At 46.6% G+C, this 25,632-nt stretch overlaps 2 protein-coding genes across 3 annotated transcripts; both read left to right on the top strand.

The window, feature by feature from the left end:
* The first annotated feature begins 1,225 nt into the window (after positions 1-1,225).
* LOC6500025 (steroid receptor seven-up, isoforms B/C) lies at positions 1,226-21,992 on the top strand. 2 transcript variants are annotated; one of them, XM_032450958.2, is made up of 5 exons: positions 1,609-3,036; positions 9,968-10,117; positions 13,721-14,272; positions 19,597-19,754; positions 20,048-21,992. In XM_032450958.2, exons 1-5 carry the CDS (start codon positions 2,367-2,369, stop codon positions 20,162-20,164), a joined length of 1,647 nt encoding a protein of 548 aa, XP_032306849.1. In that variant the 5' UTR covers positions 1,609-2,366; the 3' UTR covers positions 20,165-21,992. The 2 variants fall into 2 exon arrangements, with proteins under 2 accessions (XP_001953374.2, XP_032306849.1); XM_001953339.4 differs by lacking the exons at positions 19,597-19,754; positions 20,048-21,992 and having other exon boundaries at positions 1,226-3,036; positions 13,721-16,400.
* LOC26514582 (probable WRKY transcription factor protein 1) lies at positions 20,400-21,992 on the top strand. The gene has a single exon (XM_014911818.3). The coding sequence runs from the start codon at positions 20,400-20,402 to the stop codon at positions 21,075-21,077; it is 678 nt and encodes a 225-aa protein (XP_014767304.2). The 3' UTR covers positions 21,078-21,992.
* Positions 21,993-25,632: the final 3,640 nt, after the last annotated feature.

Here is a 25,632-nt window from a genome sequence, read left to right as displayed (position 1 = left end):
GTGGAAATGGAATCGGAATTGGAATTGGAAGCCACCCCGGCGCATATCGTTCATCATCCAATTGTACGTTTGCACTTCGCTCTGGCCTTCGCCACCTTCCCACCCCTTCGGAGCGCCAGCGCCGCCAGAGGGCGCCAGTCGCAGCAGCTACCCGCAGCCGGGAAGGGGTCAAAGGAGGTTGGCCACAATTTGGCCCTTTGGACTGGACCTGCAACTTTTGCTACTCCGTCGCAGCCTGCGACACTTTTCCAATATTTTCCAATTTTTCCCACTCCCACCTCGCACCTCCCACTGCCACTGCCACTCGACTGTGGTGCCCTGAAAAATGAAGTGTCGACACCGTTGCGTGGCTTTAAGCTCTTAGATCTCTTTTGTTTCCTTTTAAATTCCATGGCTCTTGGCCATGTTGCGTGCAAATGGCCGGGCCATAAAATGCAAATACTAATTGAATGCTTAGCCGCGAAATAACAGTCAGCAAATGGACATTTCGAGTCGCGCGAGGTGTCCTCGTTAAGAATGAATTCAATTACGGATATGATTTCATGTTTCGGCACTTCCAGAGGCACTTCCCCCCACACCACCAGGGAGTTACAAGCCAAGTTAGCAAGTAACAGCCAAGTGCCTGATCCAATTAGCCAAGAAATAATATTATAATTATATTAGGGCAGTCAGTGGGCTTCGGTCGCTTTTATGTATTTGGGGGCAGGCCTCGTATATTGAGCGTTAATAACACGGCTCTATGATGGGTTTCTGGTTTCTGGTTTCTGTTACGTCCGATCCAGGTCAGACCAAGGTTGCAGGCGCATTCATAAAAATATATATTAGTTTTAATCTTTTCAGCGGTATTGATTAAATATTCATTAGCTCCCTGGGACTTGTCAACGCTTTTAATGACTGTTTTTTTATTGAAAATCATCAAAATTGAAGTAAATCAAACTTAACGATATTAAATTCTTGGCCAAACTAGTTTATTAAGCGGTTGGATGTCATAAAAAACTGTCATTAAAGCGGATTTGAATAAGTATTTAATTTTATAGGCACTTCTTGCACCAAATCCTGGTAGCCACCAGCCTATCTTGGCCCAGCAACCAATGGAGAGTCGGCTTTAAAGCAAACATTTGGCCAAGAACGGCCATTATCGCCGCACAACTCTTTCCCAGCGCGATAAGAGGAGCTCCCTTGCGGGTGAAAAGCCCCCCGAAAGGCAAATTAGAACGCACTTTAAGGCCGCCAGCCAACCAGCGAAGAACTCCTCCGGTCGCCACTCGAAAGGTAAACAACGAGGCAGTTCTTCTGGGTGGAGACTCACTTAAAGACCTGGTGGAAGCGGCTAGGTGGAAGACTAGAGCCAAAAATAAAAGTAGCGATAAGAACCTTAACGGTAAAGTATCTGGCAGATGCGAGCTAATAAGCCGAGAGCAAACGGGTTCTAGCTGGCCGGGGCAAGTCCAATGAGAAGAGTGTCTGCGGAGTGAGTGCGAGTGAATCTCTGAGCGCTTTGTGGCGGCAACTGAACGAAGCGGCCAAGAGAGCAGTTGTGGTGGTGGTGGTAGTGGTGGTCGTGCCGAGAGTGCCGGAGTGGTGGTGGTGGTGGTGCTGGCCCGTGTGGTGGTGGCTGAGCAAAGCAAATCAGCCAAACGCGTCGAAGGTCTTGCCCCGCTGGCGAGAGAGCATGGCGTGCGAGCGGGAGCGGCGACTTTCACTCAACTGGCTGGGTGAATAGAAAGGCCCCAAGTGCGAGCGGAGCAGCAGCAGGACACCGCCGGGGTGTCTGTGTCTCACTCCACGGAGAGAGATTTGTGTGATGTGTCGTTAGGTCGAAATGGTCGAGTCGGGTCGGGTCGTGTACCTTTTGCCACGAATGTTGTGCCACAGTCAGGCTCTGACTCGAGAACAGCTGAGATTTCGCTGCTCCGCATGACGCGCATTTCGAAGATATCGAAGATACAAATAGCAAAGATACTTGCGCTTGAGTTTGAAATTTTTTCAAGTCCCAGCCGCCTTTCTTCTTCGTGAGTGCCGATCGTGAATAGAAATCTAATTCCAAATCCAAATCTAAAACAAATCGCAAACAAAAAATAAACGCCAAGTGATTTTAAGTGAATCGTGCTAAGATGTTAGCAAGAAAATAAAAAAATACATAATATTTTTGAATCAAAAATATTTGAAAAATAAATAAAAGAATTCGAACCGCTGACGAGATAACCACCTCTGAGCCAAGGACTCAGCTTAAAGTACATCCCAGTGAACAAGTCGCGGGCGGTACGAGTGCGTACAAAGTGTATTCCAGCAATTACCCCACGTGTTCCGACCCAGCCGCCAAAATTATTACACACAACTCTTTGAGCGTGTACGGTGGCGGCGTCATGTGCGCCTCCCCGTCCACGGCTCCCGGATTCTTCAATCCCCGCACCCAGTCCGGCGCGGAGCTCTCGCCCTTCGACCTGGGCCTCTCCCGCTCGATGGGTCTGGGCGTCCCGCCGCACACAGCCTGGCACGAGCCGCCCAACCTGGGCAGCCACCTGCACGCTGCCTCCGCCGGTCCCGGCGGTTCCCTCGCCGGCACCGGAGCCACCGTAGGTGGTGGTGCGCCCAGTGCCGGTCTACCCACCGCCGGCGGTGGCACCACACCCAGCAGCGTGGCCAGCCAGCAGTCGGCCGTGATCAAGCAGGACCTCTCGAGCCTGAACCAGAGCTCCGGCGGCCACCACAACATCAAGGAGGACCTCTCCAGCCTGCCCAGCGCCAACGGAGGATCCGCTGCCGGCCATCACTCTGGTGGAGGCAATGCCGGCGTCCAGGGACACGGCTCCGACATGCTGCCCCTGATCAAGGGACATGGCGGCCAGGAAATGCTCACCACCATCAAGGGCCAGCCGGTGGGCTGTGGCAGCACCACGCCCAGCTCCCAGGCGAACAGCTCCCACTCGCAGAGCAGCAACAGCGGCTCCCAGATCGACAGCAAGCAGAACATCGAGTGCGTGGTGTGCGGCGACAAGAGCTCCGGCAAGCACTACGGCCAGTTTACCTGCGAAGGTGAGTCAAGATTAACTTTTGGGATTGGGATCGGGATCGGGATCGGGATCGGGTCGGGTGGGTGCAGTTGGGTGACCCCCAATTGATTTCTTCCACCATCCAGGGGGATGACCAGCCAGAAACGTAATAGAAAGAGGAGGCAGAGGCTGGGACACAAAAGCGTGCCTGCCAGCCGCTGATTTTTGACAGTTTCGGTGAATTATGGCAGTTTGATGAGTTGGCAATAAAAGGCGGCCGGCCAGGTGTGTGTGTGTTGTGGGTGTGCTCGGCTGAGTGTGTTTGGATTCTGTTCATGGATCTATGCAGATCTTCAAGGGAAGATGCCACGGGAAGATTGCACAAAAGCCTCGTCCCATAAGCCAGAAATTTGCGCTAAAAGTTGATTTAAATGCCAAGAGCCTTTTCGGATTTCCCCAAGTCACTTTCCCAGCTGGTCAGCACACCGTTACCCTCCAAGTCGCTGCACGAGAGCTCTTGAAATATATACAGCGATGTGGCCCCTGAAACGACCCCGGCACGCACAGACCCACCGTCCCCCTTGTCCCGCCGACCAGCTCCACATCTCGCTTATCGTCAGATAAAAAATTATTATCTAAATAAAATACGGGCCGTGCTTTTGTCCTAAGCCAAACAATTGTTGTGCAAACATGCAAATTGTTGTACGGCGGCGGCTGCTAAATGAAGCGCCCACCTTCTTATTGTCTTTCTCTCTCTGCCGCTCTCGGGCCAGAAGAAAGATACAAGATACAACTGCATCCAGAAGATAGCGCTCTGGCATTTAGTGCAGCTTCAAGTTGAACTTGTCATATTCGTATCTCTTCAAATGTTCTGGCACTGGAGCAGGGCTACAGAATGACTGGGCAGGCACAGTGGGACGAGATACTCCACGGGCAGATCCACAGATACGAGTATCAGCCCGAGTATCTCCCAGATACATTCCCACTGTTTTGGCGGCGGGTGTTTGCGGCTTTGTAGGCGCTGCTATTATTATTAATCACCGAGCATTTTGTACGCATGCGCAGCCCACAACACTCACACCGAGCAGCCATCAGGAGGAGATATGCGGTTCTGTGACCGCCTCGTTGCATTCTGAAGGTGTTTCCCTCCCCTGTGGACTCTTCTGCAACATGCATAGTATGTGGTGCATGCATAGGTATCTCTGGCAGCTCTGCCTCTTGGCCTGATGATGTTGCCACGATAGCAATCTATTTTGTTCTATGCTTCAGCTCGAGCTTCAGCTTCAGCTTCAGCTTCACTCAAATGCAAGCGAAATAAAACGTAGGAAAATCATAATAAAGCCCATACAGTCCATATCATTGCCAAAACGTTTTCAGGGTTTCTTTTTTTTTGTGTTTAGTTTCCTATGCCCAGTCGCGTCCTTTCAGCTGATTCACTCCGAGGTGCAGATACTTTAGAAAGAAACTCACAACTCGTTCCCTGTTGGGCTCACTTGTCCGTCTGTCTGCCGTCCCTTTTGTCCATCCATGTCTGTGTGTCGGAATGTCCAGTTTCCAGGGTACAGGGTACAGGGTACAGGGTCCAGGGTCCAGGGCGAGCGAGTATGTGAAATTTATGCCACGGCACCCCGCCATCCTAGAGCTCGTAGCTGCAAGATTAATTGTAGCTTATGCGTGTTGTCTGTTGCTGTTTCGGTTTCGGTTCCTGTTCCTTACTGCTGGTGGTGGTGGTGGTGGCAACTTGTTTGATTTCGCGCACAGCTGGCGAGGATTGGTGAAATTTGAAGGAAGCAGCAACAGCAGAAGCAGCAAAGCCAGAGCTTGTAACCTTTAGCCAGCAGAAAAAGTCACGGCTTCACTGAAAAATGTGCGCTGATAAAAGCGCCTCGATAATATTAATGATGAGTGCACGGCTCTAATGTGGCAAGCTCGCCGTATCGGCTATTAATTCGGCCATTTGTCATGGCTATTAGGGGCTCCAAAGAGTTTTCCCTCCACCAGCCATCAATCAGCGTGTGGAAAATATCAAAAACTAGTCAGCAGTAGTCTTGAGTTTCTGCGAAAACATTGAATTTCAAATTGCAGAAGGAAAAGTATCTCAGCACCCATGTCAGAAGCGTATTAGCATAATTTATCTATCCGCTCCGCACATGACAATGATTAATAAATTTCGCGAAAAATTACGGCCACTACTAAGTACCTGGCATGCAATTAATTAAAACAAACATCAGCCAAGCCTCAGAGCGGGCCAGAACATAAAGAGCTGTAAGAAATTGCCATCGCAACTAATTGTTAAGCGCCAGCCGAGCCCATTAGCTGCCACAAATAATGTGTGTGAAGTGCACCCGCCAGCCACCAGCCGCCAGCCAGATTGTCAACTCCGAGTGGCATAAATAATCCCTGGATGAGACGGAGACGGAGCTCTGTTCCATTTGCTACAATTTCCGCGAACGAGCTTACATCAAATCCATTTAAATAGATTCCCACGTTCGGCAATTAGGGAGCAAGTTTTGGGGCCAAAAAATGGTCAGCGGTTGTATCTTGTATCTGAGTGTCTTCTCCAGAGGAAGAATCTTGTTTCCTCCGTCTTCTGCCTTTGTGCAGAATTGTATTCAACATGTGTGGCTTTTTAATTAACTTCATTATGATGTGGGCAAATAAATAACTGAAATGACCAGAAAGGAAGTGCAGCAATATAAAATGCAACAAAAAATAGCCATCTTTTCGACAAAAATATTTATAATTTTTCCAGCAATTTCTTTGTCGAAAAGTCTCTTTTAAATGCTCGGTTTTGGCTCTGCACCTCTTGACAATCGCCGTGGAAATTCATTCCACTTTGGGCATTTAACAAAAGCCAAACATAAATCAATTTGCTGTCCGTGATACGGCCCCCAAGTCCCCCACCCCACCACTACAGTATGGGCAACAAAGTAAATACGAATGCAGAAAATTAACAACGCCCACCGAGCACTGCAATTTATGACGCTGCAGTTTTTTGGGGAGAGTGGGCGTGGCAAACAACGCCCGCAGGCAACGGATTTCTTATTTATTAATTAGCAAAGCAGCCAAATAAATTCGAGGCTTGTATTAAAATTTGCATTAAATGTTCAGCCGGAATGCCCATACCATTTATCACATAAATCGCCTTTTGATAAACATTTATAACTTCCGTGCGATTTGGCGTCTTCAGTTCCCCGGACTTGATTTACAACTCGGTAGCTCTCCCCCCAAAAGCTATAACTTATGGCCCCAATATTTATTTTGACAAATTTTTATGTGTGGCTCTGGCTCTGGCTCTGATCGCGGGTTAACGACTGTCGCAGCAATCATACTTACAGGAGTCCTCATGCGATTGCCCAACTCTGTGTCAGCATTAATGAGCCCGGAGCTGAACCCTTCATTAAAATCGTCTAAAGGAAAATCCCCCGAAAACAAAACTTAATTGTAGCGATATTGTTGGGACAGAAGAAACAAACAGACAGCCGGAGTCAGTTGCAAAAACAACTAGAAAGAGCCGGCCAAGCCAGGCCAGGCCAGCTAGACATTGTAATCATTAAAAGCTGGCTTGTACTACAAATCGCAGTACTTAGAAGAAATGTTCAAGCCAATAAACCAGCCAGTTCAGACCCAAGCCCAGGCCCAAGTACCAGTACTCAGTACCAATCCCTATCCAAGTCACTGGGATGCATTTTCAGTTCAGTTCCAGTTGAAGTCTCCCAGCTGAGCTCTCCCCCCGAAAATGAGGCGCAAAAAATTCATCCTGACACGATGCGATTTCGAAAAAGGCCCCCGAAAATAAAAGAGAGTCTCAGAGGCAGAAATCGTGAACTACCGACTTGATCCGCTTTATAATGTAACGGTTTAATTAATTATGTTAAGCTTTGGCTCTCCAACTGGCTCTGGCTATGGCTCTGGGCTGGCGCAGAAGTGGCTGCAGTTGCTCCACTGTTCCACTGCTGGCTGTTGCCACTTCATGCGCAATTTTCGTTTTCAACTAAGTTCGTCTAATCGATCAGGCCGAGCGAAATGCATCCAGCTTTTGCTCTTGCTGCCCAGCACGTTTTCTGTTTCTTTCCATTTTATTTTATTTTTTTGTGTCTTTTTTGGGGGCATCTTTGGGGGAGAAGACTACAGTCAGTAGACTGCACTTGCGGGCCGCTAGAACCGAAGAGCCACTCCAGCCCCGCTAATAGCCATGTGCTTCGGAGTACATGACCAGACTCGGAGCTGCATAACTCCACATAGCATCAGTTAAATCAAAGCCAAATCGCTTATCTGAGGCGGCATTTCTGCCTTCTACTTCTGCTGCAACGTGCGGATGGTTCTTGATGCGACATTGGTTAGAAGTGCCCCAGAAATCCTGGCCACACAGCTGACCCACATACATACCAATAATAATGACGAGCAGCCCGGTGGGACATCCGTTTCTTGCGGCAGTCTCCCACCCGGGGCACCTGTTCCGTTTCCAGCTTTTTAGTGCCCCCAACCAGAAGAGGCCTCGTCATAATCAGTGCATTTTGTAGATACTCGGAGTGCATGGGGCCCAGTTGAGGCTTCGTGTCTGTCGGCGGGGGCCGTAATTATGTTTCGGTTGTACTCCAGATATTTTGTCTGGCCGCTCTCTGGAGTGGAGTAGCTGCCTGTACCTGTGCTAATTACTTGGACTAGCTTGCGCCGTGTAAGCTTAACATTTAATTATTGCACCTTAATGATGGGCCGCCCCACGCCCGCCCGCTCATTGTGTGCATTAATAATTAGAAAATGAGGCAAAGTCAAGGCGAGGTCTGTGGCTTTGGCTATTGACTTGCCTCCACTGGGCCAAGCGATCATTGACCGCGGCTGGAAAAGCTGAAAATGGCAAACAGTGAACAGCGAACGGGAAAAGTGATTGGGCCATCTGCCATCCGAAAGATACAGATACTCCCGGGGCCAGCTAATTTAACGCTTTAAATTGCGCAGCCAAGCGGCAATGCGGTATCTCGTGTGTTGCACCAGCCACCAGATAATTTTGCTCACTTTTGAGGAAGTTCAATTAATAAAACGCTTAGCTTGGCTTAGGTTAGCTTAGCCAGGCAGGGTTCTGTTCTCGGAACCTCTTCTAACTGTATTGAACGCTTTATGGCGCGTAGCGCACGCGAACTTGCAACCACATCTTGCGGCGGCCCTCCACCCGCCGCAATTAGGGGAAGCGGTAATTGAAACTACCGCAAGTCGGTCTTAGCTTTCGGTTCTTTGGCTTAGCCAAAACAGACCATTTAAGCCGAAACCATAGTGGGGAAAAGGATTTGAGACTCTAGGGCTTCGCCGGACTTCCCACACTCTGGGTCTTGGCGCTGGGCGATCCACCCTTTTTCGGTTATTGATATAACACGATATCCACTCCACTCCACCCAGTCGCGGATTCGGATTTTGTTTACGGTATCTGCGGCCTCTACTCGTATCTTCATCAATAACGACGCGCATCTCTCGTCCACTGGGATCGCCTTGCGCGCAGATACAGATACTCCGCAGATACAGATACTCGGATACTTGGATGCTCGCCTGCTCGAAGCTGCAGCTCTAGATAGAGTTGCGATAGGCGCATATGGGCAGTTGCCTCTGTTGCAAGTTCTTTTATTTACCTCGGCTCGTTCGGGCCAAGCTGTCCGTCTGTCCGCCTGTCCGTCCGTCGATCGCCTGTCCCTCTCCCACAATCGAGTGGGGCAAAGGCAACGGTACGTTTTGGCAGAAATCGTGACTTGGTACAATATCGTTATTCGTAGATCATATGGTGTAAGGGGTTCGGTGTGTGAGTGGATATTCGTATCTGTGTGCAGGCATTTCCTAGATGTTTGGGTTGGTCTTCGAGCCAAGTTAGTGGAATGTGAAGAATAGCAAATACCCTATGGTTTATGAGGAAGTTAAATCAACTAGAGGTGTAATAATATTTTTCAAAATATATTCCAGCTAAAATATTATTTACTTTTAGTTCAATGGATGAAAAAATTTATATCCTAACTTTCATTAACCTCTTAAGCGCATTTAGCCTTCGATCTTAACTTTCAGTCAGTTTCAATTTGCTGGCCACGTTTCGTTTCCATTTCGGTGGGAGGCTAAAGCCACACGATCGCAATGGCAAGAGGCATTGAAAGATCTTTTATAGCCAGTGATCGCATGCTATATAGAGGGATTGGGTCTGCATAAACGCTCAGTGCTTACATATTTTGTTTGATGATGATTTTACAGCTTAAAACGAATTTTATGAGCATATGCCATTGTTTTGAGTTATTGTGAGAAATTTTTCTCTCTGGTCTGGGCCAGACAATGGCTGAACCTGGTGCTGGAGCTGCTGCTGATGCCACAAAGCGCGACTAAGCGTCCCATCCTCTGGCAGCTCTTTATGCAGAAAAAGCCAAAGTGATACACATGTTTAGATACGCGTCGGCGACATTAACTTGCTGGCTTGTCCTACCACCGCAACACCCAACTGTGGCCTAAAGCACTTAGCCAGGCTGCTGGCTGCTCACTGCTCACTGCTGGCTGGAACTTACCAAACAACGATCCATGGCTAATCCGGCCGTCTGGCTTAACAGTAAATTCGTGGCATTCGAGCCGAACTTGAACTTGCTGCCAGTTTTCCCTTGGCTTAGTCAGTCTTCTCCCAAGTCAGCCCGCTCAGTATCTTCGTGGCCAAGATACACTTTGTTAATTGAAAGCCATTAAAGGTAATTTTATGGGAGGCGTTAAGCCATGAAACGTGTAACATGACCATTGACATGGGCATCAGGAACTCGATGTTATGGAGTGCAGCTGTAGCCCTTCAATGTTCCTACAAGTGGCAACTATGCTTTCTGTTCTCGAAGAGTTCGGGGTGCCAAGGAATTTGTAGAGCTGGCCGGCTGGCCGGCTGGCAGACTTTGGGGCTTAGTCTAGAATCTTCCCACTGTGAATATAAAAAAAAACTAAATTTTAAACTCTCTTTCTTCTACTTTCAGGCTGCAAGTCGTTCTTCAAGCGCTCGGTGCGACGCAATCTCACTTATTCGTGCCGCGGCAGCCGAAACTGCCCCATTGACCAGCACCATCGGAATCAATGTCAATATTGCCGCTTGAAGAAGTGCCTCAAGATGGGCATGCGACGCGAAGGTAAGACCTCACTCTACTCCCCACAGAAACGAAAACAAAATTTGTTATTTAGAATTTAGAAATTCAAAAACACTGAAGACTCATCGATGTGTTGGACTGCGGTGTGGGTCAATTAAAAGTCAAACCCAAAGGCAAAAAAATAAATTAAATCAACGGCAGAAGAACGGAAGTAGAGCAGCTTGCGATGACTAAATGTCACATGCTATATAGCATATAGGAATGTGATCAGTGGCGAGCAATTGGGTTCGGTTCGGTTCGGTGCGGATCAGTTGGGGTATTTGGGTGGCAGGAGCTGTGCCAAGGAATGTGGCCACCGGCCAGAGCAGATCAGCTTGGATCAGTTCGGTTCAGCTCGGATCGGGTCAAGTATCTGGCAATATTTCTTACTTCCACGCACAAATTCGCTTAGCTTGAGAGCAATTATGCGGCTTCTTGACCCGCCAGATCAAATGCCAACTTGTTCGCTCGTTTGTGCACTGAGAGAAACTAGTGGCTAGTCGAGGGCAGGGAGAGCTGTGCAATTTATCAGTTAATCAAATGCAGCCCAATGTGTAACTAATTTGTAAGCAAGCCAAGCCAAATATTTGGCATACTTGGGTGAGACTCGTTTTCCTGCATCGACTCACTGGCCAACTGATTGACTGCCGAGCTGACTGAGTGACAAACTGACTGACTGACTGACGGACGGACTGACAATGGCCAATGGCCAGTTACACTTGTCAGCATTAACAATTAGCGTCTGTCAGGGAGTCGCAGATACAAAGATAGAGACTGACTGCAGTTAGCGGACACTAAGCTGTTATTATTTGCACTAATATTGACAGGTTTTTCGCAAAATGCTAATAGCCAGCAGCAACAAAGGCATATAGCTATATAGCTGCAACAACTGTCAAAGCCAAAGTTAAAGCTATAGCCTAAGCCGATAGCTAAACCCATAGCCCGGCGACAGACTACAAATGTCTGAACACACATCGATTTGGGTTAAGAACGAAAACGTTAATTTATGGCGACTACGGGCAATTAAAATGCAGCTACGGCTGCAGCAGCCTCCTCCTCCTCCTCAATGCACTTGTAATTAAATGAATATAAACATTTATTTAGTCGCCGACGGATTGTGAAAAAAAGCATTTCAAATTTACCTAAGCCAGACAAGTTTTTGGCTAATGACACAGTCCAGGTCTAGCGATCTACCTGTTGGGCCCATTACGAATCCGGCTCTTTTCCCCACCCAAGCCCAGCCTTACATAGGAAGCCTGCCCCACCGCTTGGCTGGCATTCATAAAACGCAAAAGAGTTCAACACCTTTTGCCACATTCTGGACTTGAGTCACATTTCTTTAATGACAAGTTCTGCGTAAAACTAGTCCCTCGCTATCAAAACTGAAAAATCGTGAGAAAATCTCAGTTCTGCATAGGAGGTTTCCTTTGCTTTTACCCTCTTTTTGTCCGCCGAGGTGGGCAGGGGGGCTGGAGTTCTTAATTGTAAAGCGGGACAAAGGTTGTGCCTGGAACGACCCTGGGTCAAGAAATTGTACGGGTTTGGCGCACAAAAAGCCTCACAAAACCTGAAAAAACAACATCAAATCGGTGTTCCGGGTCGCTCTAATTAAACTGCAGTGTCAATTGGTCAAGGGAAGTTGGCGGAGGAACTGGTCAGAAGCATTTTGTCCGAAGATTTCCCGCAGAAAACTCGTTTATTTTTAGGGGTAGTGAAATTTGGTTAAATTATTTTGAATTTATTATAATTTATAAAGGGATTTTTGAGGGGCAACCAGGCTGAGGCTGCAACTGGGCGAACTCTTGCTCATGAACCCTGACCCGGCTGAAATTCCTCTGGTGCAGCCGAACAACAACAGCACCTGCATTCGCCCATTTTTTTCGTGGGGGCTTGGTCGAACGCATTTCTGGGCAGACAATAGACGGAGATACTCGGTGCTGGTTAGGAAAGTGGGTCAGCTAAGGTTTTACACCTCCACTCCACACCTTTTTTCACACATCCTAGGCACACCTACAGCTCGGAGCCGCAATCTGGCCAACGCAATCACAGCCTTGGGCTAGGCCAATTCGAAGCCAGAAACTAAGACAAAGCGCTGGCCGAGCTGCACAGGCATTGCTATTATTATTGCTGATCGAAGCTCATTGTGCTGCAGCTGGAAGTGGAAATAAAACCGAAACTGGATTCACAGCAGATCTCTACCTGGATGGACAGAACCGGGCAGGGCTCAGAAACGTAACGTCTTTTGTAGTGGAAGCGAAAGCGTTTTTGGTCAACTCGGACAATGGTCGCATATCCCGAAATCCAAAATCCGAATCCAAAATCAGAAATCCCTTTCAGTGCCGGGTCCGAAGGTGTTTGTTTATTGCCTCAGCGGAGCAATTAAGCAGGGGGTTGCACCGTCCCGGCCATTCCAACCAGTTGACCACTGTCCATCCGAGGAGGAGAAAGCGGGACAGCGACACTTATTTACACAATACATTTGCGTAATTGTGTCGAGGGGTGGCAGGACCCTATAAGCCCATTTCCCACTTCTTCTGCTCATCCTGCTCTTGGAGGTGCGTCCTGCACTTGGTGTTCTATGATCGGAAACCGGTTGACCGGTCAGTCTGTCCAGTGCGCCTTATTTATGCGCCTGGGAAAATATTGTCTGACCGCAAGAAAGCCAAGAGCAGAAAGCAGAAGATGCCTAGTCTGCGGTTTCTTTTCCTTGGGAGATCAAGCGCAGATTAAAGCAGCAGAAAAGTGGTACTGCCTCGAGTTGCGACTTGGCCCGACTTGCCCTTTTAGCTGATTGCTTAATGAATGAATCTGCCGCTAGCACGTGCTCAAGCTCCCGCTCACATGTCAGCTCTCGAGAGCGTGTCCAAGTGGCCTTAGTTGCATTAAGCTGCGACTTAACTTTCGGCAGATATTAACCAGCCACATCCCCATCCACATCCATATCCATGTCCATGTCAATGTCGAGGGGGGAAATATCCGGCCGTTTCCGGCCTTTCACTTTCCATTTAGCCTGAGCGTTTACATTGTTAATTATAATGCTTATAGTCAGCTGGGCTGTCTGCGAAAACCTGTCCGTTGCTGGCTCGAAATCTGCAAGAAACTCGCCCTTTTCCTTCCCCCAGTGTACTGTGTGTATCCGAAAGATGCGTTGAAAGTATTTAGTTCAATTTGCATATCTAAGCAGTTGAGACAACACACTCTCCCAGATACAGTCCTGCAGAAAGGGGTTGAAGTCGAGGCGCTCCAGGCCCAAGGGGTAAAAGTATCTTATGACGTTGTCTCGGACTTGACAAAGACCGAGGAAACAACAACGCAGTTCTGGGCCGGAGATGCGTCAGAGATCGAGTGCCGATTGCCGGATAGCGGCATTGTGTGCTGTGGCAGCTTTGCCAACAGATCTGAATGCCCGGCATTGTGCCGCGTGTGATGTGGCGGTCAAAATAATCCCAACAATAGCGAGAGTCCTTAGAGCGGAGTGATGCCTGTACCTGAGCATGAATGTCAGCCTGGCACAGGCATTCACGATTTACTTTATGAATTTCTTACATAACTTAAACTTTATTTTTAAATAATACTAATTAAATATTTGTGTTCTTCCCATTTCAGCTGTGCAACGTGGCCGCGTTCCGCCCACCCAGCCCGGTCTGGCCGGCATGCACGGACAGTACCAGATCGCCAACGGAGACCCCATGGGAATCGCTGGCTTCAATGGGCACTCGTACCTCAGTTCCTACATCTCGCTGCTGCTGCGGGCGGAGCCGTATCCCACCTCCCGATATGGCCAGTGCATGCAGCCCAACAACATTATGGGCATCGACAACATCTGCGAACTGGCCGCCCGACTCCTCTTCTCCGCTGTGGAGTGGGCCAAGAACATACCCTTCTTCCCGGAGCTGCAGGTGACCGACCAGGTGGCGCTCCTGCGACTGGTCTGGTCGGAACTGTTCGTCCTGAACGCCAGCCAGTGCTCAATGCCGCTGCATGTGGCGCCGCTGCTGGCCGCCGCCGGACTGCACGCCTCCCCAATGGCCGCCGACCGAGTGGTCGCCTTCATGGACCACATCCGCATCTTCCAGGAGCAGGTCGAGAAGCTGAAGGCGCTGCACGTGGACTCGGCGGAGTACTCCTGCCTCAAGGCCATCGTGCTGTTTACCACCGGTAAGTTGCTGGACATCCTGTACAAGGATGTGCCGGCGCTGCTCGCCAAGGTTTCAGGGCTGCTGGTTAAGAGCTTAAAGGTGTCAAACGATGAGGTTTTGAATGTGGTGCGCGAACACCTGGATGAGTTCAATCGCCTGGAGCTGGAGTCCAAGGCGCCCCAACAGGCTCCCATACACCTGGCTACCTTCATGAAGAGCGTGGCCGGCGTCGAGGCTGCAGTGCAGCAGGCCGAGAATCAGCAGCAGGAGCGCGCTACAACCTCCTCCGCCTCCTCCTCCGCTGTAGTGACTTCCTCTGCCTCCTCTGCTGCTGCCGCTTCTGCTGCTCCCCTGGTGCCCTCCGCCGGCAGTGCCTTCAGCAGCTGTCAGGTGAAGAGCGCCGGCTCCGAGGTGGATCTTCTGGCCAGCCTGTATGCCCAGGCCCAGGCCACACCCCCCAGTTCGGGAGGCGACTCCTCCGGGCACAATAATAGCAGCGGTCTGGGCGCCTCGCTTCCTACTCAATCGCAAAGCGGTTCGTCCTCCCTCCACCTAACCGCCTCGCCTCTGAGTACTTCGCTGGCCCCACCCGCCTCGACAGCAGCCCCTGCGGTGACCACCACCACCGCATCCTCCGCTGCATCCTCGGCGCTGGGCGGTGGAGCCTATCAGACGCTGTTCCACTACCAAACGCCACCGCGCGCCCCCTTCGGATCGGCCTTCGATATGTTCCACCACAGTACGCCCTTCGGGGTGGGCGTGGGCCAGGGGTCCTACGGGAGCCCCAGCTACAGGTACTCGCCCTATAGCCTCGCCGGCAGTAGATGGCAGTTGTAGGATCTCACCCTGTACTTGCCTGTAAATCAGTAATCTGTATCTATATAGCTGCTAGGTCAAACCCCCGTACATGTACTTACGTTAGTGCCTATTGCTAGTATTTCTCTATTTATTGCCTTATGCTAAGTTAATTTATTTTAGTGGTAATCCTTAGCTTAGACTCGTCTAGTGAACTTTGACAAAATACCAAAAATCGATGAGGGAGGAGATGAAAGAATTTATGAATATACAAAAGCTGTTGCTGTTGAACAAAAAATCTAATCCTGGCTTGTGTTTTTACTCGTTATTGTTACTAATGCTTACACCGCTTGTTGACTAATTTTAAACTTATTAACCTTGTTTTATTTGCTTACTTTACTAACAAATCATTATTAGAAATCACGTTATTATATCGAGTGGGATCCTACTTTATATTTGATGTATTTGTTGCCGTAAACAAACAATGTTTAAGTTGTTTATTTTTGAATTTTTAAACTCTTACAATATTTACAGTATTATAATTTTCAGGCTTATATAATTATTTTATACTTCAATCAAGAGTTTATATAAATTTAAAAACAAGAGATTGAGATATAGAATAATTGTTAAATTATAGAGTCAGACAATGATTAAATTGTTTTTAGTGAAAACTATTAAAATAGTTTAATCATTGTTTGTGTTCAAAGATAAATAGATTGATTTTCTGAATAAATAATTTTCAATAAATAAATTTCATTGCGTGATCACATGATTTTGTTTTAAAAAGAACATATGAAAACAAAACCATATGATTTTTTCCATTTAAAGATTTTTAAACAAAAACAATACAATTAATAAATAAAAGCCCAAGATTCTTAAAATGATGAGCACTCTCTGATTAAGTGATCGAGGCTCCATAATCCCCCAGGTAAAGGTACACCCATTTTATTAAACCTATTTCAGCTCATTGGAAAACTTTAATTTTTGTTGATTTTTTCATGTTTCTAAAATACTATAATTTCACCAAAACTTATGGTTTTCCTTGGTTCAAAATGCATATTTATTTAACACTAATCTTTTCACATTTTTATTTCATTTTTTAACAAAAGCTTTGCACAAAAACACAAAATTTAATCTCATCCGCACGTGGCAACGAAACTCTGGACTTTGGGATTACTCACACACACTCACACCCACCTAACACATGCACACTGCACACAAACACAATCACACAAATAAATCACGGCAGCTTATATGCGAATAATTTAAATATTTTTAAAACGCCTTATATATACTTATTTTTAGACAATTAGGTTCCACGCGAAATAAATCACAGAACTTTTGTATGCAAATAGAGTGAACATCGATTTTCTTTATTCCAAGTATAGGCTTAAGTTTGCAATTAAGTGTAGCTTAGCTTACGATTAGTGATTGGGGAGAGAGTTAAGCCTTGATTTAGTACTAGCTCGGGTATGGCCCCCTCCTTCCTGGTCGGTCCACGTCGCAATTGTTTTTCCAACTCGGCTTAAAGACATACCCGCCCCGGTTGGTGGATTTTGTGGCGACGTTTATTGACGTCGCGATACCACATTATGAACATTAATACAACACTCGTTTATGTCGCTTGCCTACAAGCAGTGGACCACGTCCAGGCCTGGGTCGGAATAGCTTTACAATCTCCAAAACGCTATGTGCGAGATGGTCAAAGCCGCGGCCGAAACCAGCGAGGGGGCGTGTGTGTTGCGCGGAGTTCGTGGTCCGATCTTGGCTTGCTGGCAATTGCATTTGAATTGGCTGCATGAGTCCATAAACTGCAGCCGATCAATCGCGTTCTCCCCTGGCTCTGGCTCTGGCTATGGCTATGGCTCTGGCTCCCCGCCTGCCTCCCTATTCTCTCTTGGCCACCTTTTAGATTGTGGGAGACAGACACGATCGCGGCAGTAAAGTACCAGGTTCGGGCTCACCAGATCTTCTGCGGCGCACTGACGACATGTCTGCTCCTCTGGCTGAGTTGCATCCTCCGCCTGCCTCTCCTGGTGGCTGTCGTTGGCTGCAGTTGTTAAGAGTTGTAGCTTTCATGTCTTGGCCACACTTTTTGACCAACATTTTGTGTGTGTGTTTTTCGCTGGCTGACTGGCTCGGCAGAGCTGGGAGCAGCTATAGCGTCTCCTCCGAAACCGCTCAAATCGTTTTGTGGCGCTCATTGATCGTTGGTGCCTGGGCTGCTTTTCTGATTTTCTGCCTTTCTGCTTTTCCCCGGAAAATTGCCAGCGACGTGCCTGGGAGTTGGGCAATTAACAGTAACTCCGGATCGTTGATTAGAATCATTAAGGGCGCGTTTCGATATTAGGTTTCAGATTCAGACAGTCGCCGTCTGTTTGCCCAAGATTTAGCCTAACATTCTCCCCACAGTTGACCCCACACGACCCTTTCCGATCCGATCCGATCCGATGGCAGTCCTTATTAAAACTAAATAAAGTTATAACTGTTTCTGGCGATCGTGAAGAAGAACTGGAGCCATAAAGAACACCGATCTAATAAAATATAATGCAGCAATTCATAATTTTGTTAAACAGGGGTTAAGCCCAGCCTCCCCACCCGCCTACGAAGCTCCTCTTCCGATATGTCTGAATCTGGTGGTTATCCAAGCAACTACTTTACGGTCATTATGCATTTAAAACACGCGGTCACGATCTCTCCGCTGAGTTAGTAACTGCTACGACCCAAAACCGAAATCTGAAAACTGAAAACCGAAAAACCAAATACAAATACAAATCGAAGCCTGGCTCGTAGGGTACATAACTTCAACCCGAAAACGGTTAACCAAAAAAAAGAAAAAAATCCCCAAAGAGGACAAAACAAAAACAATTTCAAACTGCACAAAAATCAAAGGCAAACCCCTCGAGAAAGCACTGCATTTCTCCAGTGCCCGACCTGGAAGTGGAATGTCTTTCACTCGGAGCATGCAACTCCTCCGCTGAGCAGAAATCCCAGCTCCTCGTCATCTTGGCTGCATTTCAATGAAACCAAAATCTTGTGCCTGACACAATTTCCACTCGCTCAGGCTATGCCCTCGCCGCCGCGGATATGATTTTCCATTCGGGGTCCCAGGATCGTCCGAGCTAATGGAAAGTCAATTGACAATTATGGCCATGGCCAATGAAGTGATTCGCCTAGCCAGCCGAACTGACCATGTCTAATTCGTTAAGCCTGGGCTTCACGATTATTATTATGGTTGTTGTTGGCGGCGGTTGGTTGTTCAGTTTTCGTTGTTGGCCGTTGTTGTTTATGAAGCCGAATGGTTAATAATGGCTAATTGAATTTCTGTTGCCGCCGGCGACAAATCAGTTAACTTGATTTACGCGCTTTGTGTGGGGTTTTTCGGTTTAAGCCAAGGAAATTTATACGATAGCTGGAGTCAAATGTTTGGCCATTTGGCAGCTGGATTATCTCTCGGCCCAGACAAATCTCAACGCGCACAACAAGCTTCGTTTTTCCGCCCAGTATTGGCTTTCAATTGACACTCGTCTTTTATGGTCCAAGTTGCGTGCAAAAAAGATTTGGTAAAAAAATATCGCCACCAGAGAGCCATTAACGACATGCAGCCAAAGACAGCTGGTGGGGCAATCGCAGCCGGATATATGAGACCGAATCATGATGATATCGGCTGGCAAATGGCCCAATCATTAACTCGACGGTAAATGATATATCAGCTGCAGACTTGAGCTTCGTACAGTATTTTCGCATTTTCGCATTTTTGTTTCGCCTTGCGTAATGGAGTCCTCGTGTGTGCAGTGACTAATTAAGCAAACAAAATTTCATATGCAATTTCGAAACGCCATTCTTAACGGCAATAGCCGTTTAAAATGCTTTAAAGCTATGCAAATTTACAAGTGCTGATGTCTAATTTGAATTTCAAACAGTCAACACACCGAAACATATATGTTTATACATATATGCGAGTGTAAAAAATAGAAGAACCGCTCATTGCTGCGGTTGTTGATGTTTTTTTTGTTGGCAATTGATAAGCAAACTTTTGGTGCCTGGCAATTAACACTCCGCGGCACACGCTGCGTATGCGCAATCTACCATTGCTGTAATTAAATGCCATGGCTAACATGATGGAAAAGCGAACCTATCCGAGCTATTCGGACTATTCGGGCGTTGTCTTGTGGCTTAATTTTCCCGAATTTAATTAACCCATGTCGTTGTAGTCAGTTACTGTAGTAGAGCCACTTCAATTGGACATAAATCAAGAAAAAATGACGTAATCCCCCCAGTTTCGTCATCGATACGCCGCCGTTGTGCTGTGTTTTGTAGTGTGCTCAACTGAATTGAACCGCAATGAACTGAACTGAGCTGGGAGTGGGCGTGGTCGTGGCTCATGTTCGGTTATTTGTTTGACGTGACAGGCACTCAAAGAGTCGGAAAATTTCTGTCGGCGCCAGGTGAACTGCCTCGAATGAGTATCGCGCATGTATTTGCATTGAATCTTTTGGCAATCCTCAGAGTACTTATTGTTGTTTCGTCTCTCCACTTGTGTTGCAGATGCCTGCGGCCTGTCCGATGTGACGCACATTGAATCCCTGCAAGAGAAGTCGCAGTGCGCCCTCGAGGAATACTGCCGGACCCAGTATCCCAATCAGCCCACCAGATTCGGCAAGCTGCTCCTGAGACTGCCATCGCTGCGAACTGTTTCCTCACAAGTAAGTGCATTTATTTATTATATTTTTACGCACATCACACGCATATTAAAGTTTTTATTTGATTTGATGCCAAACAAATTGCCTTCCAAAAGCAGTTTTCCTTGTCTTGTGATCTTTTGCCAAAATTTTCCAATTACCCAAAATACTAAAGGTCATAAAAACATGTTTATAGTGTTGCCATCAAAAAGCCATACATAACCCGTTGATTTAATGATCTATAAAATAGTTAAAACCCCACAACTTGTAACCCTATTTAATTTGTGTTTTCCTTTTTTTGTTGTTTTCCCTGCCAGGTCATCGAGCAACTGTTTTTTGTGCGTCTAGTCGGAAAAACACCCATCGAAACACTGATACGCGACATGCTGCTCAGCGGCAACAGTTTCTCCTGGCCCTATCTGCCTTCGATGTGACACACGATGTGGCGCCAATTGACAACGACTTGATCATCGGCCGCAGCTGTGGCGGCTGCAACGCTCAACATCAATCCCGGCGTAGTTGCGGGTGCAGGGGGAGGGGGGTAGCGGTACAGAAGCCACTGGTGGAGGCGGCGGCGGCAGCGGTGGCAGTGGCAGCGGCAGTGTCGCTGGCTGTGGCAGTCACAACATTGTCGCCGGCAGTCATGACCAGCTCGCCAATGTCGCTGTCATGCATCCAACATACGGCAGTTGCCACAACAACAATAGCAACAGCAACAGCAACAGCAATAACAACAACAACAGCAGTAGCAGCAGCAGCCACAACAGCAATTGCAATCAGCAAATCAGCAACTACAGCAATAACAATAACAGCAACAGCAACAACATCAGCAATAGCAGCAACAGCAGTGGCAGTGGCAATCATATGAGTGCAGGCAGTTTCTTTGGCGGCAGCAGCAGCTCCACCAGCAACAGCAACAGCCATACGGACTATATGGCCACATATGCAACACCGGCGACAGCAGCAACATCCACGGTGAACACTACCACGATGCTGTCTAATTACTGCGATGCCGCGACCATGATGATGGCCGCTGCAGCAGTCAATGCAAATCAGTGCCTGCAGCAACACCACCAGCGCATGTTGCTGGCGAGCAGCAACAGTGGCAGCCACAGCCTCAGCAACGATCATCATCTGAGCTCGGCTGCAATACCTTCCTCGTCTTCGGCTGGATCGCTGTCATCTGCCTCATCGACGCCAACAGCAACAGCAACTGCAACAGCAACAGCCACGGCGAATGCAACGGCAACTGCAACAGTCTCCCAGCAACATCAGCAGCAACAGCAACAATCGCCGCCAAATTTAATCGATATCAGCGAAGTTCCTCTCATTGTGGATGTCAAGTAGTGTAATTATTTATGCATCTAGAAATGGGGCTTAAAAATCAACCTTGTAGATACCCCGCCACCCCAAAAAGCCCAAAAAAAAACAAAAAAAAATCTATATGAAAAAAATTTAAAAGAAAAGAAAAAATCGAAGAGCCCCCGTAGCATAATTACCTAATATTTTCACTATATCGTTCTTACTGTAATTTTATACATAACTTTCCGCAGAAAATGTCAACTTTCTCTAGGCCGCTGCAGCTCTTGAATCTAAGCTGACATATCCAAGAGAACTTTTAAAGTTTTATCCCAAAACGGCGGCCGTTCATGTCTATATATATATATAAATGTGTATAATAATTATATGGCACTGAGTTCTACTTAATTTAAAAAAACAGGCAGAAGTTTAAGATGAATTCAAATCGAAAGAAAACAATCTCTACCCAAACTCCCTCTAAAAAAGACAAACATAAAGTTAGTTGAAATATTTATATATGTAATGTAGCATATGCGCATATATCGCATATATGGAATATATACATATATAGATGAAACTCTACTCCCAGTGGTTTGCAGAAATATACCAAAAATTTTAAGCTATGTTTACTTGATGTGTGGCAATGTTTTGTGTGCTTTAGCAATTTTATTTTTATTTTAAGTAAGATTTAAAATCAAATTCAATTCTCGACACTTGGTTTCCACTTGGAGTGCATCTCAAAGATGCCAACCCTATGAGGGGAACGTTTTTCGTTTACAAATGAATCCAAAATTTAGCGAATTTTTTATTTAGTAATCAAAACGAGTAAAATACAAAATGTTCCGTGCAAGTTTCAGTTTTTAAACGATTTTTTCGTAAGTTTAAGCATTATCTTATTTATGTGTATAGAGTATGAAAAGTTTTCTATATTTTGTAATAATAAAATTTGCGTTTATAATGAATTTCCTATTGTGTTTGATTTTCGTTTTTGGTTTCCCCAATCCTATATCAGAGGTAGGGGCTATACATTTCAGAGCAACTGCAGCCAAACCTTGTATATATTAAAGTTAATTGAATGCATTCCGACTTAGCTTGAACCAAATTTGCGTATTAATAAATCATTGACAGCCAGCGGAGAATCAATTGAAAAACTCGTGTAAATAATATGAAATACAAATTAAGTCTAAATAAATATTAAAATGAACACAATCGCTCATTGAAGGCATCACGTAAACGCGTGTAAATACAATTTTAAGTGTGATTCTGAGGTATTTAATAATGTAAATCTACTGATAATAACAAATAATGGACGCAGCTGTAATTAAATGCAAGTGTCAGCCCTTGTGTGATTGCGCGGGAGTGCTTGAACGTGAATATATATATTTATATATATACGTATATCCGTATCACCGATTGTAGACCCATTGCAGTAGAAAAATGGCATCGATAACAGAGCAGCACATGAAATGTTTATTGCGTTCATTGAAATGTGTACTTAAGTATTTAATTAGCATAAAAATGTTTGTTTTACGTTTCTGGATAAGTTCGATATTTAAATGATGTGTCCGTTAAATAAAAATCTCATTTATTACAACCACAGAGCTTACATTTATTTCAATGGCGTGGGGTGGTATTTTTTCCGAAAGTAGAGCACTTTCTAAGGAAATTCCGGTTTAGCTCTTGTAGGTCCCACCCACTCTGATCCTTAACCCCGAAACACTCATCCGATGACCGCTGAACTTCGCTGAGCGAATCTTTCATAACTTCCTCAAAACCGAACATGCATATATGTATCTCTGAGCATTAAGAGGGACGTGATGCAACAAAATATCATGTGTAGCCGGAATAAATGCCCAAGTCATGCCCAAGCACCCACCGATCGTGGTGGGGGCAATTACCCGGGCTGCTCCGAAATTGCCAATAATGAGACATGCAACTTGTGCGCTTAGCCTCTGTAATGGATTGCCGTGGATTGGTATCAATTGCAGGTCAATTCCGCCAGTTCACTCTGGTCGGGGAATTTCACGCGCCGACAAGATAATCGCCGGGATTCCCTACTTTGCCCACAGCTCAATGGGTTGCTCCATCTTAAGGATCGTGCACCGCAGACAGCGTGTAGCCAGCTCCAGCTCCATCTTGAGCTCAAGCTCCAATCCACAAGCTCCAGTTAAAGCCACAAAGACCCAGGGCAACGACTAAATTGGCGCTGCCAAATGACAAATTAGATATCGAAAATAACAATTTGATCGACAGCCGATCGCCACCGCTCAGTCCAATCCCCGGCAATTCGGATCGGATCGCATCGGATCCCAAGTGCCGAATTGAGAAACGATCCGAGACTCCTCGAGAGAAAGAGAGAAAAATTACCAGACTCAAATTGGTCCAGCCGGGGTACCGAAATAAGGAAGGCATTTTGCGGTTAGAGCATGGCCAAAGGAGTTGATGAAGGTGTTGATTTGATTACTTTTATGTAAGGCCCAGTCAGTACCACTACCAACCACCGCCAACCACCAGTACCAGGGCCAGACAAACTCGGAGATTGCAATTGACGGTGAATATATTTTTGATGCTCCCCCCGCAACGAATCGTGATCGGTGCAATTTCAGACGGATGGATCCGAATCGGACTTGGACTTGGACTCGGATTTGGGCATCAATTGAAGCCGCACTGTACCTTCTCGTTGGCATCTAAATGTGAAAAATGATTTGACTTTAATGGCCGCCACTGAGTGATCAGCGGACAGCGATCATCATCGTTCGATCATCCCGCAACCTTGGCCAAGGTGTTAAGATTTTGTGACCAATTGGGCAGGAGGTAACGGTTGCTTCCACTATTTCTCGAGTGGATTATCGTACGCCTCTAGGCAAGTGATCGATCCACCGCATTTGCATTCGAATTCGCACTCTTAGCGCTTGTTTGCCGTGTCTTGCGGTGGTGGAACGTGGGAATTTGGCTTGAAGAATTGCAATTTGCCGCGGAAGGAGGTGTGTCCGTGAACTATATTTCGTACAACAAATTGTTGTCTTTACCATGCCGTAAATGAACTATGCAAAATTGTGCAGAAATTGTCCAGAAATTGCATAAAACTGTGAGGTATTAAATTATTTTGACAAGCCATTGCACAGCTGAGACTAATTTAATCAATCTTAAAGACAACAAATTGGGCTTGCAAAATAGTCAGGAAAATGGCTTTAATACAATTTTTGAATAGTTCAAAATCTCAGTAAAGTCGAAAATAAACAAAACCAACTTGAACCGTTCCTGGAAACCATACAATCAGAGTTTCCTCTACAATAAGTCGCCTGAAAAGAAAGAATAATTATTTAAGCAGCCCGGAGAAGGCTTATATGTGGCATCCACCATGTCCCATGGTCCATGGCCCATTCTCCACCACTCCGCTGAGCACACAAAGCCGTCACAAAGAGCCTAAGATATTAGGGGGCATTTTTCAATCCTTTGACGATGGTCAAAATAAAATATTATTTCGCGCGTTAATACGTAAATATAAGCGACCAGTTGGGTGGCACAAAATGCCAAGGCCTGGCCAAGCGGGTGGCAGCACCCCAACCCTTCCCCTTCCTCTTCCCCAGAAACCAAGGCAGATTGCAGCCAAACCGGACTTGGCCAGGAAGGTGTTGTTGGCTGAGAAATTATGATGGGAGACTGCGCCGAGTCTGGTCAATTGCAATGCGAATTTGTGACTCGTTACGAACGCGTGGCGGCCTGAGCCTGTGAGTCTGGGGGTCAGGGGAGTGGTACTGGTGCTGGTGATGGAGCTGGAGGGGGTGGTGCACCTTGGGTGGTCTCTTGGTCGCCTCTCAAGATGCAAAATACTTTTGACAATTTGTACTTGTTGGCCTGGCTGCTGTGCGTTATAAATTATCAAATAGAAATAGCATTCGATTCTCCCTCGGCTATTTTTCCGCGAGTATCTGACAGTGAGGCTAAGTTATTTGGCATGCGGTGTGAAATATGTGTAATTGGAAAACAAATTCCGATTGCCTAATTTATGACTTTTGTGAAATTGCCACAAATTTATTATGTCCCTCAAGGAGCGGGGGTCAAACAATGTCCTTTGGCCAGAGCCAGCTCCATGGCAAGGCAGACGGGGGTCACAATTCATTTGTTACCTTTGCTAATTAAATTATGACAAAGGCACACAAGAGAAAGGGTGGATGTCCTGGCCACATGTCCGAAAATGTTCAGCGTATTCAATTTCATTTTATGTAAATGCTCGTAATGTGACAAAAAGGCAAAGGACATGCACACACGCACGTTTTGTTGACAGATATGTATGCTGAAAGTTCCAATTCAAAACAAGGACCTGAAGTCTTTGGCTGAAAGGTTTGTTGGGGATTGGACGTTGCTAATGAAATTGGACACCAACATCGCTGGGCCACAGCAGATATGTATATATGTAAGATACAGATGGAGATACAGCTACCCGAAATTATGCAAATCACAGACAAAGAGCCACAGAGTCTGACTGCATATGCAAAATGTTGAACCCTTAATTGGCCCATAAGGCGGGCGACATTTAGTGGTTGCAGGCCGAGTCCCTCATTCACCTTTCCAGCCCGACATCGATAGTCATCGTCATCGT

The sequence above is a fragment of the Drosophila ananassae genome, chromosome 2L, assembly GCF_017639315.1.
Source record: "Drosophila ananassae strain 14024-0371.13 chromosome 2L, ASM1763931v2, whole genome shotgun sequence".
NCBI lineage: Eukaryota > Metazoa > Arthropoda > Insecta > Diptera > Drosophilidae > Drosophila > Drosophila ananassae.
The sequence above is the reverse complement of the archived record's forward strand: the minus strand, read 5'-3'. Positions and strand labels throughout refer to the sequence as shown.